Genomic DNA, 14,924 nt, shown 5'->3' with positions numbered 1-14,924 from the left:
CTTTTGTTATTGACCAAATACTTACAGTATTTTCCACCATTATTTGCAAAAAAATTCTTTAAAAGTCAGACAAAATGATTTTCTCAAATTTTTTTTCACATTTTGTCTCTCATAGTTGAGGTCTACCTATGATGTCAATTACAGGCCTCTCTCATCTTTTTAAGTGGGAGAACTTGCACAATTGGTGACTGACTAAATACTAATTTCCCCCACTGTATATGATGAAGCATGTATTGTAAAGGGAGTCAACGGGATTCAAAAGAGAAAACATTCATATCAGATAAAAACACTGGAGCTGTTTGACCCAAAGATTTTCACAATGAACAATTTAAAGACTTTACAGAAGTCTAGATGTGAACTTTACTGCTGGAAATGAAAGGATTTGGGTTTGATTAAATGTTTGTAGACRGAACAGGACAGTGCACTGGAGGAATTTGCTTCGTGTGTTAAAACAGCAACATCTGCTCAGTAACAAGTGCCTACAATTTAGAAACATTTTTTTCAGTATTTTCAGCAGAATGAATCTAAATTTACTTATTTCCTTCCTGTTTTTCCTCTGTTGTTATTCAGAAATCTTTACAAGCTTTAAAATTTCTTTTCTCCTCTTCTATTATGAGGCTGGCCTTCTTTCCCAGTCTCTCTCTGTGCATCATCATGTCCTCCTCCTCCTCCTCCTCCTCTCCGAGCCAACTCCTGCAGATGTAGTGTGTTGTTTAACAAAAAAAGTCTTCCTGCTAGGCCTCAGCTGGGCTATAGCAACACATGATGTCATCAGGCCCCGCCTCCTTTTCCCTCCTCCTCTTCCTCTCACGTGCAGCCAAACTCGCCTCCACTTCTGTGTTAGTTTTTTTTTTAATTTTACAGCTTCATTGTTTCTCCYAGTCTGCTGAAACCCGTGTTGTAAATCTTTCTTTCCTTGTCTCTTTCTCTCCTTACGTTCCCTCTCTCRTTTTCTTTCTTTCTTTTTCATTTCTTTATTTTGTGCATCTGTGTTTTTCTTCCTCTATCCCTATCTTCCTCCATCATCCTCCGCTTTCTTCATCAGACCAAATAAATGTGAATAGCAAACAGACCCCCCACCTCAAAAAAAAAAAAAAAAAAAAAAATAAGAAGATGAGAACCGGTCTGTTGAGCCCCCCTGTGGCAGAAAGTGGTCATTGTCAAGTTGCTTCATCAGCACAATGTGGCTGAACAAGACAATACTTTAAATCAGCAAATTCTGAATGTTTAGTCATAAAACACCAACTGAGAGTCCTCAAAATTCTAAAAATTAAATAAAGTAAAGAAAAAAATACTAATATCTTATTAATAACAACTACAAAATGTATCTTAAAAGTTGTGATACATTTGTATAAAAACAGAAGTTTGTGTCATTATTAGTAATGTTTCTGAATTTACCAGGAGTTTCAGTCTCAGCTTCTACCACAGCTTTGTGAGTCAAAGGATGAAATGTTTGTGAACCTCAGCTTGTTGCAGCATCACATGATAAATATATATTGTGAAGTTGTTGTATCTTATGGGGGGGGGGAGGGTGATTGACAGAGGCAGGGTTAGGTTTCAGTCCGCCCTTATCTTTTAATGGGCTGGTCTTTGTGTTAGCCTCTGCCACCTGAGACAAACACAATACAATACATGCACACACATGTGAACGCTCACACACACAGATTTGAGTGTGACGCTAGTCGTACAAAGACCAACCTGTCAATGGGCCGGCTGTCACCCCCCGTCCTGTGGCGCCCTGGTTGTGATTGATAACTCCATCTCTTCTTTCCTCCCTTCATTCTTCTGTCTGAAGCAGAAAGACAGACGGGCACCACCGAGGACTTAGAGCAAACACATTTTGTTTTTAAAGTTTTTTCTAAAATTAGCTGCATTTCTACAATTTCTCTTCTTACTTCCCGTGCAAAATATAGAAACTATAAAAGAAAGATTAATTGCTCCCGGCATTAAAATGTTTGAGGAAGATTGTTCCCAAAACTCCCAAGTCTGCACAGTTTAAATACATTTACAGAATGTTAAAAGCTATTTTTAAACGCCCAAATGGGATTTTCTTTCCATTCCAGTGACCCCACCTCCTACCTCATCCTGTCCAGCCATCTGTTAGTTGAAATCAAAGAGCCATTTCTTTCTTTTTTTTCACACTTTTTACATCCCTTTGCTTATTTTACACTGTTTATCTCTGTATGTTGTGGTTTTAGTTTGTTCATCCTTGTCTAAATCTCAGCCGTCGTATTGACAGTAAATGGAGGTTTACAAAAACAGTATAGTTAAGCAGACAGTTCATTGTTTCCCCAATGAACAACAGAGCTTTCCACAAATAGCTGTAGTCTGACCAGCCAAATGCTTCATCACATGGCTGCAAACTGTGAATCTGGCCTCTTTGCTGTGAAGTTTAGGAGCGCCCACGCCTCCTCTGTGTACTAGGTTGTTCTTTTTTGATGTTTCAGATAATCTGTGTGGCTAAGTTAAAACAAAACAGCGACCATCTGTGTTGCAATGAAAAATTTAACACAAATGTGACCTAAAATAAAACAAAAAACTCAACGAGACCAATTTTTTTTAAAATTTACTTGAGTTTATTCAGATATCGCTTTGTTTCTTTTCTAGAAAACATTTATAGTTCTTGATCAAATTGAACTGATTGTATTCCCACGTTGCTCGTTTCAGGCCTCAAAAGTGAACGGGCTGACGCGGGCTGGCTCGGCACAAGCTGTCGGTGGTGCCAAAAAGAGCCACGACTTACGACTGCCGTCCAAAACTGTGAAGAAGTACACAGCCACCGTGTCCAAGGGCCACGTCACCTACACCAAAGCCAAACAGAAAGAACTGGGCAAGAAAACCAAACTCAGCAGCAGCCACAAACACAACAGCGCCGCTTCGGCATCATTGTCAGCGAACAATCACAATCAGCACAGCCAGCCAGCAGCCAGCACTAGGCTGGCCAACTCAGGAAAAGCAGCGGCACCAGCCCACCACAGCAATGCAAAAACCCGCAAACAGGTGCTACTATCAAACGGGCTGCACAACGCCGCTGCCGCCGCCGCCCGACCCAACGGCAGGCTCAACGGGCAGTGGCACAACTCCCCGGCCAAGGAGGACGGCCAGAAACMGTGCCAGCAAGCCCACGCGGAGTGCCCGGGTCGAGAGGGACTGCGGAACTCCAAACGGCGTCTGGAGGTGGTGCTTAACTCAGTGAGCGCCGCCGTTGTTGAGCAGAAAGCCAAAACGAGCGGCGCCGAGGCCAAGAAGGCCAAAATCCAATCCACACCTTTGGAGACGCGCAGCAGCAGCAAGAAGATGGCCAACGAAGAGAAAGCTAACAAACAAAACACCACTCCGGTTTCTAATGGACACGTATCAGAAACGCCCACCTCCCCTAAACAAACTCAGCCTGTTACTTCTTCCTCTACTCCTCCTCCTCAACAAGCCACACCTCCTTCTACACCAGCAGCCAATGTGGAGCCAGTGAACCAGCGGCCTAAGCGTGCATCGGCTGGTAAGCTGATGCTGATACGACAAGCACAGCAGCAGCAGAACAGGTCACACGGTCGGAGCTCCTCCTCTTCCTCACCTTCATTAGGCCACAATAGTTCACCAAACCCTAGTCGTGCCAGCACTACCTCAGACCCCCAACAGACTTCTGTGTCCTCCTCTTCCTCCTCCTCCTGCTCTACAACCTGTATTCTTACTTCCACTGACAGCCCCGGGCAGGTGAAACCAGCAGCGCTGCGGCTCGCTGACCGCGATAAGGAGTGGGAGCGKGAGAAAGAGCTGACGCGCCAGAAGGAACGCGAGCAGGAGAAGGAGTGGGATCGCCAGCGGAGTAAGCCGGAGGGCTGGGCGGCGCTGGGCGAAGCTCCCGTCTTCCGGCCGACTTCCAGAGAGTTCCAGGACCCTCTGGTGTACCTGGATGCAGTGAGGGAACAGGCCGAGGCGGCTGGCATGTGTCGCGTGGTGCCGCCGCAGGACTGGCGGCCCGAGTGCAAACTGAACGAGGAGATGCGTTTTGTTACGCAAGTACAGAGGGTCCACATGCTGGGCCGACGCTGGGGCCCCAATGTGCAGCGGCTGGCTTGCATCCGCAAGCACCTTAAATCTCAGGGCATTACCATGGATGAGCCGCCTGTCATTGGTAAGTGAGACGAACAGACGCACACACGCTTCCACTCACAAAAAAATGAGCAAACAAAACCAACCCTGAAAATTGCTTGGATTGACAAAACGATAAGCTGCTTCTTGCTTCTTCCTGCAGGCGGCCACAGCGGGCAGGAGCCATTGATTTTACTGGAGTGAATTAAATCTCCACAACCAATTCTAAACTGTCACCTGCCTCATTGTAAACATGTAGCTTTCTTTAAAGATTTAAAGGTGATAAAAAAATCTGGTACATCAGAAGTATATAGTACACAGCTAGTTTGTAGTTTAACTGTGTTGTAATTATTGAAGAACTCATGGCTGTTTTTTACTGGTATCAGTGGTCCTGTTGTGTGCTTTCACCAGTTTTTATTTTTCAGTTTATAGTTGACAGTAAAAATGTGAAACAATCCTGCAAGAAGCAAGTCAGTATTTTCTATAGAGTTCCCAGTTTTTCCTCTCAGTATTGTCAGTGTTGTTAAGAGAATTCAGATATTGTATATTTGGATCTTCTGTGCAAAAGCTTTCATGCATGCAAATCTGTGGCTGCTGAAATAAGATTTTACTAGTTTTACATTGTTTTGTTTTAGTTAAATGTGCAGTGTCGTGTTTGTAGCAGTTATGTTCAGATGCACACAGATCAGTGCAGTCAGTGTTGGGGGTTCCTGCTGCATCTGTTGGTGAAAGTAAAACATCTTGCATCCAAATGACTTCCTGAACTTGGTTCAAACTTTATCAACAATTATTCTGAAGACAACAAAGGTGTAAACAGCAGCAGTGGTTGAACAGACTTTCCTCCTCTTCCTTTTAATTTTACTTACAGAACAGAAGAACATGCAGTTGCTTTTTATTGCATCTAAGCCTAATGACCAGAATGTGTTTTAAAGAGGGTTTCATTTCTATCTGAAACATTTGTTTTTTGCCACAAAATTCAGTATATCAGTATTTACAACTACCCTCTTTCCCATGACAGCTTGTTAACGTGATGTGAGATTTTTCTGGCAAACAGACTTGAAGAGTTAAAAGTTTGAGTGTGACTGTGGTTTCTAATTATAAAATGTTTTTTTCAATTGACTGTTATGCGTTTACTGTAGTTAAAATAAAATCTCCCAAACATGACAAAAATTGTTTAACATGGTTTAGAAAAAAGACTGTTTAAGCTTACTTAATTCACATCTAAGAGCTTTCACATATTAATGTAAATTATCACATTCTGAGAAAACTGTGATCCAATAAGGATTTCACAATTACAGCATACTCGATGGAAGGTGTTGTCTGGTTTGATGGAAATAAAAAAACATCACTATCATTTTTTGTCACTTTAAAGCAGCAGTGATCAGTGACTGAATGGTGGTTTTAAGCAGATTTATTTGTCTGTTGTCTTCTATACATTTTAAAGGAGGGGATGTTAAAGGGGACCTATTATGCAAAATTCACTTTTTAAAGGCTTTTTTTACTCAACTTTGGGTATGTACTTCTTAAAAAAACAGTCCTAGGACCAGAAAAAATGCACCCAGGGGCATATTTACTGTAAGTAAATGTATTTTTAATGTATATTAACGACACGTTTTATACTTCCGTCATTTTGTGATGTCACAAGCCGTACGACAACCCACCAGAACCTGCGTTCAGCCCCTTACCTAGCAACCCCTGGGTGAAGCTCCACCTCCTCAATATAAAAAGCCGTCACGGTGTTGTTGTGCAATGCGCAGCTCATTTCACAACAAGGCTCCAATAGGGCAATGGGTAGAGTGTTGGACCAGAGAGCGAGAGACCAGGGTTTGAGACCGGCATGGACACAATTTAATTATTTATTTATTTTAGTTCGTTATGAACACGTTTTCTCATGTACCTCTATTGTTTAGCTTATTAAAGCCTTGTTAAAGCCTATTTGTTTGAGTTTCTGAGGTATTTTCACCACTGCTGCTGCTCCCTGCTCTGGTAACAGCATGCAGAGTGAGCGCAGAGCAGAGGAGGGAGAGGAAAAAAAAGAAGCTGGGACCACGACTCTGCCTCTGGGTCTCATATGGTTGTACAACGGAGCTTCTGCTATTACTAGCCATGCTAACGTAAACGCTGGCTTTGGAGGGCGGAGTTAATGTCAACAGATTTTTGGAGGGCGTTACCAACAGAGCTCATTAACATAAACAGCTCTTCTGAACGGAAGTCAGAGCAGGCAGAACTAGAAAATGGGAAATTTTATTATCTGAGAATTATTTTGTGCATTAAATTGAATGAACATGGTCTGGATAGCCCACAGACATACCATAAACATTTCTAGGACCCATAATTGGTCTCCTTTAAGCAAAATTGACTTGTTTAGCTTTACATTATTCTCATATAAACATTACCCAAAGTGCTGCTTTGACTCATTTATGTATGTTTGAGAAATCCTTGAATCTTCTGTAGCCATGTGGAGCTGCCTAAACACTTCCTGGTACAAAGCTCCTCCTATTTGTACAAAGCTCCTCCTGTTTGTACAAAGCACCTCCCTGGAGCTCATTCTGCAGCTGAGTTTCTGCCCCTCAGAGCGCCCCTCCTCCAAAGCATTGTTGTGAAGACGTGCTGAAGTGGGAGTGTCAGAAACGGTAGGAGGTTCTTAAAGAGACAGAGGCCAATTTTAGGGTGTTTAGATACTCTCTAAAGTCTAATTTATTTTTGATATACACAAAAGGCTGTACTGATTGCTTGTGAGTTGACAGGAACTGGAGTTTGTGACCGACACCTAAAAGTGATTATTTTCCGCTAAAGAAGAAGTTAGGAAAACCCACTTGTGCGTTGTCAAAGAGTATGAAGAGAGACAGGATCCATCATAAAATCTGCAGCCAAGCTCTAGTAAAACTGCCTTCATTCATGTGATCTCTTTTTAAAATTAGCTTGTTTTTTTGCTTCACGCAGGTGGTTGTGAAGTGGACCTGTCACGTTTTTTCCAGCTCATCAACGACATGGGTGGCATGCAGCAGGTGATGGACCTGAAGAAGTGGACCAAGCTCGCCGACCTCCTGCGCATCCCCAAGTCTGCGCAGGACCGGCTGGCCAAGCTGCAGGAGGCTTACCTCCAGTACATCCTCTCCTACGACTCGCTCGGCGCCGAGGAGCGCCTTCGGCTGCTGGGCGACGTGCTGCAGGAGAAGAAGAGCCTGGAGTCGCGCCAGGGCCCCCTGGAAGGTCTGTCGGATTCTTCCGCTCCCAGCGGGCTGTCGCTGCCACGCTACGAGCCCAAGAACGGGCTGGTGGGCGGGATCGTAGGAAGCACGACGGGGAACCACCGCACCAACGGAGTCTATCACCGTCTGAAGGAGCTGGAGGCTCAGGTCAAAGCGGGCCGGCGCCGGCTCTTCGCTCAGGAAAAACAAGGCAAGGAAGACGAGCAGCATGGACAGGAGGAGGCGAAGGAGGACAGAGGCGTTCTCAGTGACCAGTACAAATGTATTTACAAGGTGAGAATGCAGAAAACACTTAGTGGATACTCCACACTCCTCAAGCACACAGATGAGAGGAATGTGAGTATCTTATAGGAGTGCACTGATAAATGATTTCCTTCATTTTGGGAGATCGGCCGATACGTACATGAGAATCCCATCTCATCCACCATGTCCAGTTAAAACAAGCTTGTGTTGTTCAATGATTGGAACATTGAAGGTGTGTTATGACCTTATAACACCCAACAGTATCATTTATTAAAAAAAATGGGAATTTGCAGGTCAGACTTTTTAAAGATCTGTGATCGGCCAGAAAACTACCATCGGTGCACCCCTAGTGTCTCATCTTTGTACGAGTCCTTCCTATTCTTTCTTTCTTGTGAAGCTATAAACTGCTTATAACAACTCTTATTGTCATTCAAAGGACAGCAGGTGGTTTGCCACCAACAGTAGCAGAACAGTATGGAAGCATCTATGAATCGGCTTCCTCAATGCCTCTTTGTTATGATTTGTTTTGTTTATCTGAAAGATTACATTTTAAAAAAACACTTACGCATTTCGGCATCTATTATTGCGTTTGTTTGGTGTTTTACTGATGAGTAATGTGAACAATAGTAAACATTTTGTAGGCTGTTGTTCTAGGAACAATATGTGATGCAATAGTTGAAATACATCCACAAACTACTTCACGCTATTAGCACCGAGATGCAGGAAGTAGAGGGTCAAGCATTCATTGGCCCTCTTGCTTTACTTCCGTGTTCCACGCTTTTTTTGGCCCCGTTCCCCCGACTCACATCCACCCTGACACATAAAGACATGAAAATACTGTATAAAAACTGTATTTACACCTGTTCTTTTTCTAAGATAGAGTTCATAAATACTTTACCCGAGTCTCTTTTTGACCATCATCTTCATGAGAGAGGAGCAGCTGAACTGCTGCTACACTTTCAAATCTCTGAAGTATTCAACAAAGGTTTGGTTTCTGTGTCATCAACCAACAAGAAAAGTGACTATGGACTCATAACACTTCACTGTTGAACCATCCCACTTATTATTTCTGAAAAAAAAAAAAAAAAACTTCTTAACACTGTACACCTTCTTATTTGTCTGATGGAACCAAATGAACCAAACTCTAGTTGTTTTTCTCAGACAGTGAAGTGGGGTTAATGTAAAGTCAGACACTATTAATGAGTTTCACTCAGGGATCATGTAGTTTGAACAGGAAAAGTCTTTGCTTTTAGATTTTTTCAGGACTCAGAACAGTGTCATCTATCAGCGACTGTTCACTGAAGTAAAATCTTGTCAGATATATTTATTTAAAAATGGATGAATGCTGGTTTTCTCACATCTTGTAGTTGGTTTTATATTCTGTTAAGATGCTTTGATCGCATGTACGTCCACCCAGTTTCCCATCATGCCTCTCTGCTGGCAGCTCTGCTGATCTGGCTTGCAGAAATGTAGGTCAGAGAAAAGGCTACCCCTCACTGCCCCACCCCCTTTTTAGGCCCCGCCCTCTCCATTGCCCCCACCTTTTAGCTTCTTCAGTTTTCCCATGGTTGTCTTTGCTAACCTCTGTGTTTGGGCTGCCATTGGTGCCAACATAACAATGCAGTTCAAGCTTTCACACACACCATGTGTGCAAAATGATCATGTTGAGGTGGCAAAACAGCCCTTTTTCATTTTGGTTCTTTCTCCCAAAGTCCACAAAAATCCACAAATCTGGATCTGGTTTGACCCTTTTTTTTGTTCCTAGCTCCTTTTGTAACCGAATCCTTCACTATAACCTCCCTTTGAATAACAGATATTGTCAGCAGATCTGACCCGGTTCAGTCAGCAGAACTTTGAGGTATAGAATTAAAGGTAATGACGTGAGAAGCCGTGTCACCGGCCTGACAAGACAGGTTTGTCACAATGTGACGGGTTTTCTGCGCAGCTCAGACTGTTTTCCTCACAGGAGACCTCCAGGAGGAGGTCAGGTTTCACTTCTGCTATCAGGAGAACAAAGTGCACGTCAAGGGCATAATTAACTTTGATTACACCCAGAAAGTGGCTGTTCTGACTGCCGGGGGGCAGGGGGGTGAAGAGGACATTGTCAGTGTTTAAAATGAATCCTTTGTTTTATTATTTAACAGCTTTAATTTCCAGCCTCAGTTTTTTTTCTTGTCTTGATAGAAAACTCTTAAGAAGAAAACAAACAAGAACGTGTGGTTTATGACCAGGCTTTGTGGTTCTTAGATTAGTTGTGGTTGAAGGATTCATGAGGAACAGGGTAGAGAAATGTGTTTGAGGAKGCACAAACTAACACAAAGATAATGAATGTCTGCAGTGTTTTGACTCATAATGCTTCGGCTCTTTTTAAATCACCTCCAATTTTGGCTTTTGATAAATGAGTGTCATTCTTTCTTTAACTCATCSTAGCAAGCTGTCGCTTCCAGAATTAATTAGGTTTGTTGTTGCAGGGGAAATCTGTGTCTTTGACCAACTTCTTCAGGATAGCCCGCAACACCATGACCATGTGCTTTAACAAGGAACCAGGAGCTGCTGAGGTCGAGGTCAGTCTCTAACAGCGTCAGCTCTTTGTCACTTTGGTTTAAACRTAGAGACAGGAGAACTAACTGAGCTGGTTCTGATTTTTTTTTTCTTGTCTTGTAGCAAGAGTACTGGAGGATTGTGGAGCACAGAGACTCACACGTGGCAGTTCATTGTGGAAAAGTGGACAGCAGTACACATGGCAGTGGCTTCCCCACTGGAAAATCAGAGCCATTTTCAAAGTAAGAACCTCTTCTAAGYCTGGATTAAATCATTCTAAGACCTGTTTGAGTGACYAGACGACACATTTCTCTTCCTCTCTGGATGCTTTCACAACTGCAGTCTTTGCTTTCCTTTTGTTTTTCTTTAACACGAGTAGAAACTTTGTGATTTTGTTTAATTTGTTGATGAATTTTCCTTCAGACATGGATGGAACCTTACGGTCCTCCCAAACAACGCTGGATCCATACTGAGACATCTGGGTGCTGTGCCTGGTTAGTCTCATACAGCCATAYGGGACATTTGCACTGTTKCTTCTAGAAAAGTCGTTCAAATGATCTTTTCTTGACTTTTTTCTGTTGTGTAATGTGCCATCCTGATTCTGCAGGGGTGACCATTCCCTGGCTAAATATCGGCATGGTTTTTTCTACCTCATGCTGGTCTCGAGACCAAAATCGCCTTCCATATATTGATTACTTACACACTGGTGCTGATTGCATTTGGTAAGTCTGCACAGTGTTTTGAAGCGTAACTCTGCAACTTGATGAAGATGTTTAAAGTTGTGTTTGCTCGGCAGGTATTCTGTCCCTGCTGAGGAGAAGGCTAAGCTTGACAAGGTGGTCCATACACTGCTTCAAGCCAATGGCACCCCAGGACTAGAAATGCTGGAGAAGAACATAATGGTGGGTGTTTTCTCTGCTTACAGCCGTGGACCGTCTGTGCTTTTCTCAGCTCAGCTTCACTTCCTTCCTTTAAAGGGATCCCCAATTAGTTGTAACATTAGACTTTATATGAAAAACATATACTTTAACTGTAAAATAAAGACTGTAAAAATACTGTAGGCTGTTTAGTTTTTATAATTTTTAAACTAAATTTTAAAAATATATTACACGGATGGGGCCATTTTATTTACACGCAAAGCATTCTGGGAAATTGATGTCATCGGCACGAGGCTGCTAGCGAGCTATATCCACCCTGAAGGTTAATCTTGGACAATATCTGATGATCGACTCTTTTAAATGAAACCAGAGAGCGTTGACAGAGAGGAGAAGGTAGAAATGACTCAGCCTGTAACTGAAAATATGGATGGAGGACAACAGAACTGCTTCATGGAAGAAGAACCCCAACTTTGCCTGTTAGCTTTAGCGTTAGCCCCAACACTATCACCATGTAGCTCAGCTCTACACATTCTCCTCTCATCACTGAGGTCCTCCATCCACATGACAGAGAGGGGAACACAAAAATGACTCAGACTGCAACTGAAAATATGGATGGAGGACCTCAGTTTAACTTGTTTGTCGCGCTAGCGCAGAGCTGATACATATAATGCAATGTAGCGTGAGGGCTAGCGCGAAGGCTAACAGGCTAAGCTGAGGTTCTTCTTCCATGAAGCAGCTCTGTTGTCCTCCATCTATATTTTCAGTTACAGGCTGAGTCATTTCTACCTTCTCCTCTCTGTCAACGCTCTCTGGTTTCATTTAAGAGTCGATCATCAGATATTGTCTGAGATTAACCTTCAGGGTGGATATAGCTTGCTAGCAGCCTCACACTGACCTAGTTGATGTCATCATTTACCCAGAATGCTTTTTACCCAGAATGTATTTTTACAGTCTTTATTTTACAGTTAAAATAAATGTTTATCAAATAAAGTTTAATGTCACAACTAATCGTGGATCCCTTTAAACCTGCAGATCTCTCCAGAGGTGCTTTGCCGTGAAGGCATCAAGGTTTACCGTACGGTGCAGCGGAGTGGCCAGTTTGTGGTCTGCTTCCCCGGTGCCTTCGTCTCTAAGTTGTGTTGTGGCTACAGTGTGTCGGAGACGGTGCACTTCGCCACGCCACATTGGATGAACCTGGGTTACGAGGCAGCGAAGGTCAGTGCTTAAATCAGACGATGCTCTGAATATTGACTGATTTTTACTCTCATCTTTTTTTTAGCAGCAGAAGCTGATAATTTATTTGCTTTATACTTTTTTTAATGAATAATTTATCCATCTGTCTTCTTGTGGGTGTAGATTTCTGTAGAAATGAGCAAAGCTTGAAACCATCAGACCAATTTAGATATCAAGTTCTTTGTTTCACACGTGTGAATTTATTTAGATTTTTATTCCCCCCCCCTCAGGATCTGAAATGTCGTTGTATAGCCAAACCCTTCTCCATGGAGAAGCTACTGTATCAGATTGCCACAGCGGAGTCTAAGAGAGACAACGGCCTTCTCCTCACCACCATCTCCACCCTACTTAAAGACCTCAGGTAAGAACACTGAGGCAACAGGGAGCCAGAGATGTTTTTCTCCCATATGTGACACAAGATTACATTTTTTTTCAAAYGTCTACATGTCTGATGTTTTTAAAACGACTGCAGTTTGTCGCATTTCATCCAACTTTGACGTCACTGAGGTCGTTTCCAGTTGCTTCGTCTTGTTTTAAACTTCCATGTCCTGGATGACAGAGAGTGTACACCAACATTTGATACCAACACGTTTGATTTTGTTTGTACCTKCAGTCACTCCCATTCTACAAGTACAGTTCTGCACCTGAGTGGGCAGGAAGCAGCAAGGTCAAATATAGACATTAGATAAAATAAGAATAGTGGATAATTAATCAGCTTCAGAATCAATCCACACATGCTAACATGTTAGCATCCATATTTACTTCAGTAAACACAGTGTGCTGCGTGGATCACGTCTTCTTGTGCACATGTGGGTCACTCTGTAAACTGATGGTCACATTTAAATTATAGATATGAACAAGGATAAAAAAAATCTGATTTGAGCATTAAGACCTGSAATGTGAACATAGCCTAAAGGTCCTGTACTATAACGTTTTAGACAACTTRTTAAAATTTTGTCTGACTTAGARGATGAAATAAAAAATCAGCTGGAAGTAGTGGATGTATACATACTGCRATGCTAACAATTAGCTCAAATATGTGACCAATATGAGTTTAAAAAATTTAATACTTGGCATAAGTTGTCTAAAACTTTATAGTGTGAGCGAGCTTTAACACGTGAGTTAAAGTCGTTGACCAGTTAAAAGCTTGCATTATAGTGACGTTATCATTTTAGTCCAGTAATCATTAATGATTATTCTTAAGTTTACCTTTTTTAAGAATGAATTTAAAAAAACTGACCAAACAAATGCACATTCAGTCACGTTAGCGCTCTGTATTTTTCACTTTACAGTTTGTTGTAAACACYTCCTGTTTGTGTTTGTCACCCAACAGGAACATAGAGTTGCACCAACGTCAGGAACTTTATAAGGCAGGTTTGCTCTCCTCTGCCCGTTACGGCACGCACGACGGCAGCCTGGGGCCCGGGGAGGGCCGCAAGAAGTCCCGCGGGAAATGGCTGGCGCTGGAGTCGTTGGAGAGACGCTGCCAAATCTGTCAACACCTCTGCTACCTGTCCATGGTGAGAGCAGACAGGTCTACCTGCTGGTTGTGATGTGAAGACTTGGATGTAAAACTCTTATTTAATGCAAAGATTTAGAGTTGTATAGTTAGAAAATAATTATCAAACACTTTCAGCATTTGTGCTTAAATAACTTGAAATGAATGCAACTTGGTKGTAATAGAAACTGACCCACCTAAATGATAAACATTTCTATTGCAGCCTTTTTTTTTTTGTCTCTCTGGTATCCACAGCCACATAATTTTAGTTGTGTGTCTGCAGGTGGTTCAGGAGACAGATAATGTGGTTTTCTGTCTGGAGTGTGCCCTGCGTTATGTGGAGAAGCACAAGTCCTGCAGGGGCCTCAAGATGATGTATCGATACGATGAGGTAACGTTTCACCGTTCAGTTTGCTGTACGACCACAAGAGGGCGATGTCGACTCATAAAAGACGTCACGCTCTGGTCACCATGACCACTATTCCTAAATCTAAGCTTCATTTTACTAAATTAAAACTCCATCCTGCTAAACACCCATTTATTTATGTTTTTTGTTGTTTCCTTACAGGAGCAACTCAACAGTTTGGTGAACCAGGTGTGTGGGCGGGCCATGCTGAAGAACGGAGGAGTCTTCAGTGCAGGGGGTGGGGGAGTGGGGGACTCCTGCCACAGCCTGAGCCCCGCCAAGACGTCACCGGCCAAGCGGGGGCCGCGGAAACGTGCCACCGTGGAGGTGTCCCTGGCTCGCCTGCCCATCCACATGCCCAAGGCTGCAGCCGTGTCCTGAGAGAAGGAGGGGGGGCGGGGACGCCTCCACTGGACCACCCTGTGTGCTGTGCTCTCCTCCACCCCCCCGCCTCTCCCTTACTGATATATATTTTTTATTTTTTGTTCGGTTTGTTTTTTATTCCACGTTAAACGGGAATCACTATCAATGCCTCCAAAACCACCACTTCTAACTGCAGTTTGTTTGAACCCCCACTCAAGTTTAGTCTCCCTTTCCAGACACACTCACTCCTCCTTTAGTGACAGCTTGTTTTATCAAAAAAAAAAAAAGAAAAAGATAAAAAACAGAAAAGCAAGATGTCTTTTTTGCACTAGTGTGAAAGAAGAATTTTTGTTTTGTTTAAATCATGAGTGATTTTCAGCCTCCTGGAATCAGCATTAAGTGTAACGTTCAGATGAAGACTTGACGAATCCTCGTTTTTACCCTTTACACCCCCCCCACCC

At 42.8% G+C, this 14,924-nt stretch overlaps 1 protein-coding gene across 1 annotated transcript in view; it reads left to right on the top strand.

Annotated features, from left to right (window-relative positions):
* The window catches only part of jarid2b (jumonji and AT-rich interaction domain containing 2b), a gene marked incomplete at its 5' end in the record, with an annotated part of 99,097 nt that extends 84,342 nt beyond the window's left edge, over nt 1–14,755 (top strand). Inside the window, 12 exon segments of the mRNA XM_014005876.1 lie at nt 2,668–4,132; nt 7,033–7,574; nt 10,016–10,108; nt 10,209–10,327; nt 10,509–10,579; nt 10,693–10,807; nt 10,882–10,987; nt 11,996–12,178; nt 12,427–12,557; nt 13,530–13,716; nt 13,978–14,085; nt 14,263–14,755. Coding sequence (XP_013861330.1) covers nt 2,668–4,132; nt 7,033–7,574; nt 10,016–10,108; nt 10,209–10,327; nt 10,509–10,579; nt 10,693–10,807; nt 10,882–10,987; nt 11,996–12,178; nt 12,427–12,557; nt 13,530–13,716; nt 13,978–14,085; nt 14,263–14,481 — 3,339 coding nt within the window. The 3' untranslated portion in view covers nt 14,482–14,755.
* Nucleotides 14,756–14,924: the final 169 nt, after the last annotated feature.

The sequence above is a fragment of the Austrofundulus limnaeus genome, unplaced genomic scaffold (genome assembly GCF_001266775.1).
Source record: "Austrofundulus limnaeus strain Quisiro unplaced genomic scaffold, Austrofundulus_limnaeus-1.0 Scaffold32, whole genome shotgun sequence".
Lineage (NCBI taxonomy): Eukaryota > Metazoa > Chordata > Actinopteri > Cyprinodontiformes > Rivulidae > Austrofundulus > Austrofundulus limnaeus.
Note: the sequence above shows the minus strand (reverse complement) of the source record. Positions and strands in the feature narration are given on the sequence as shown.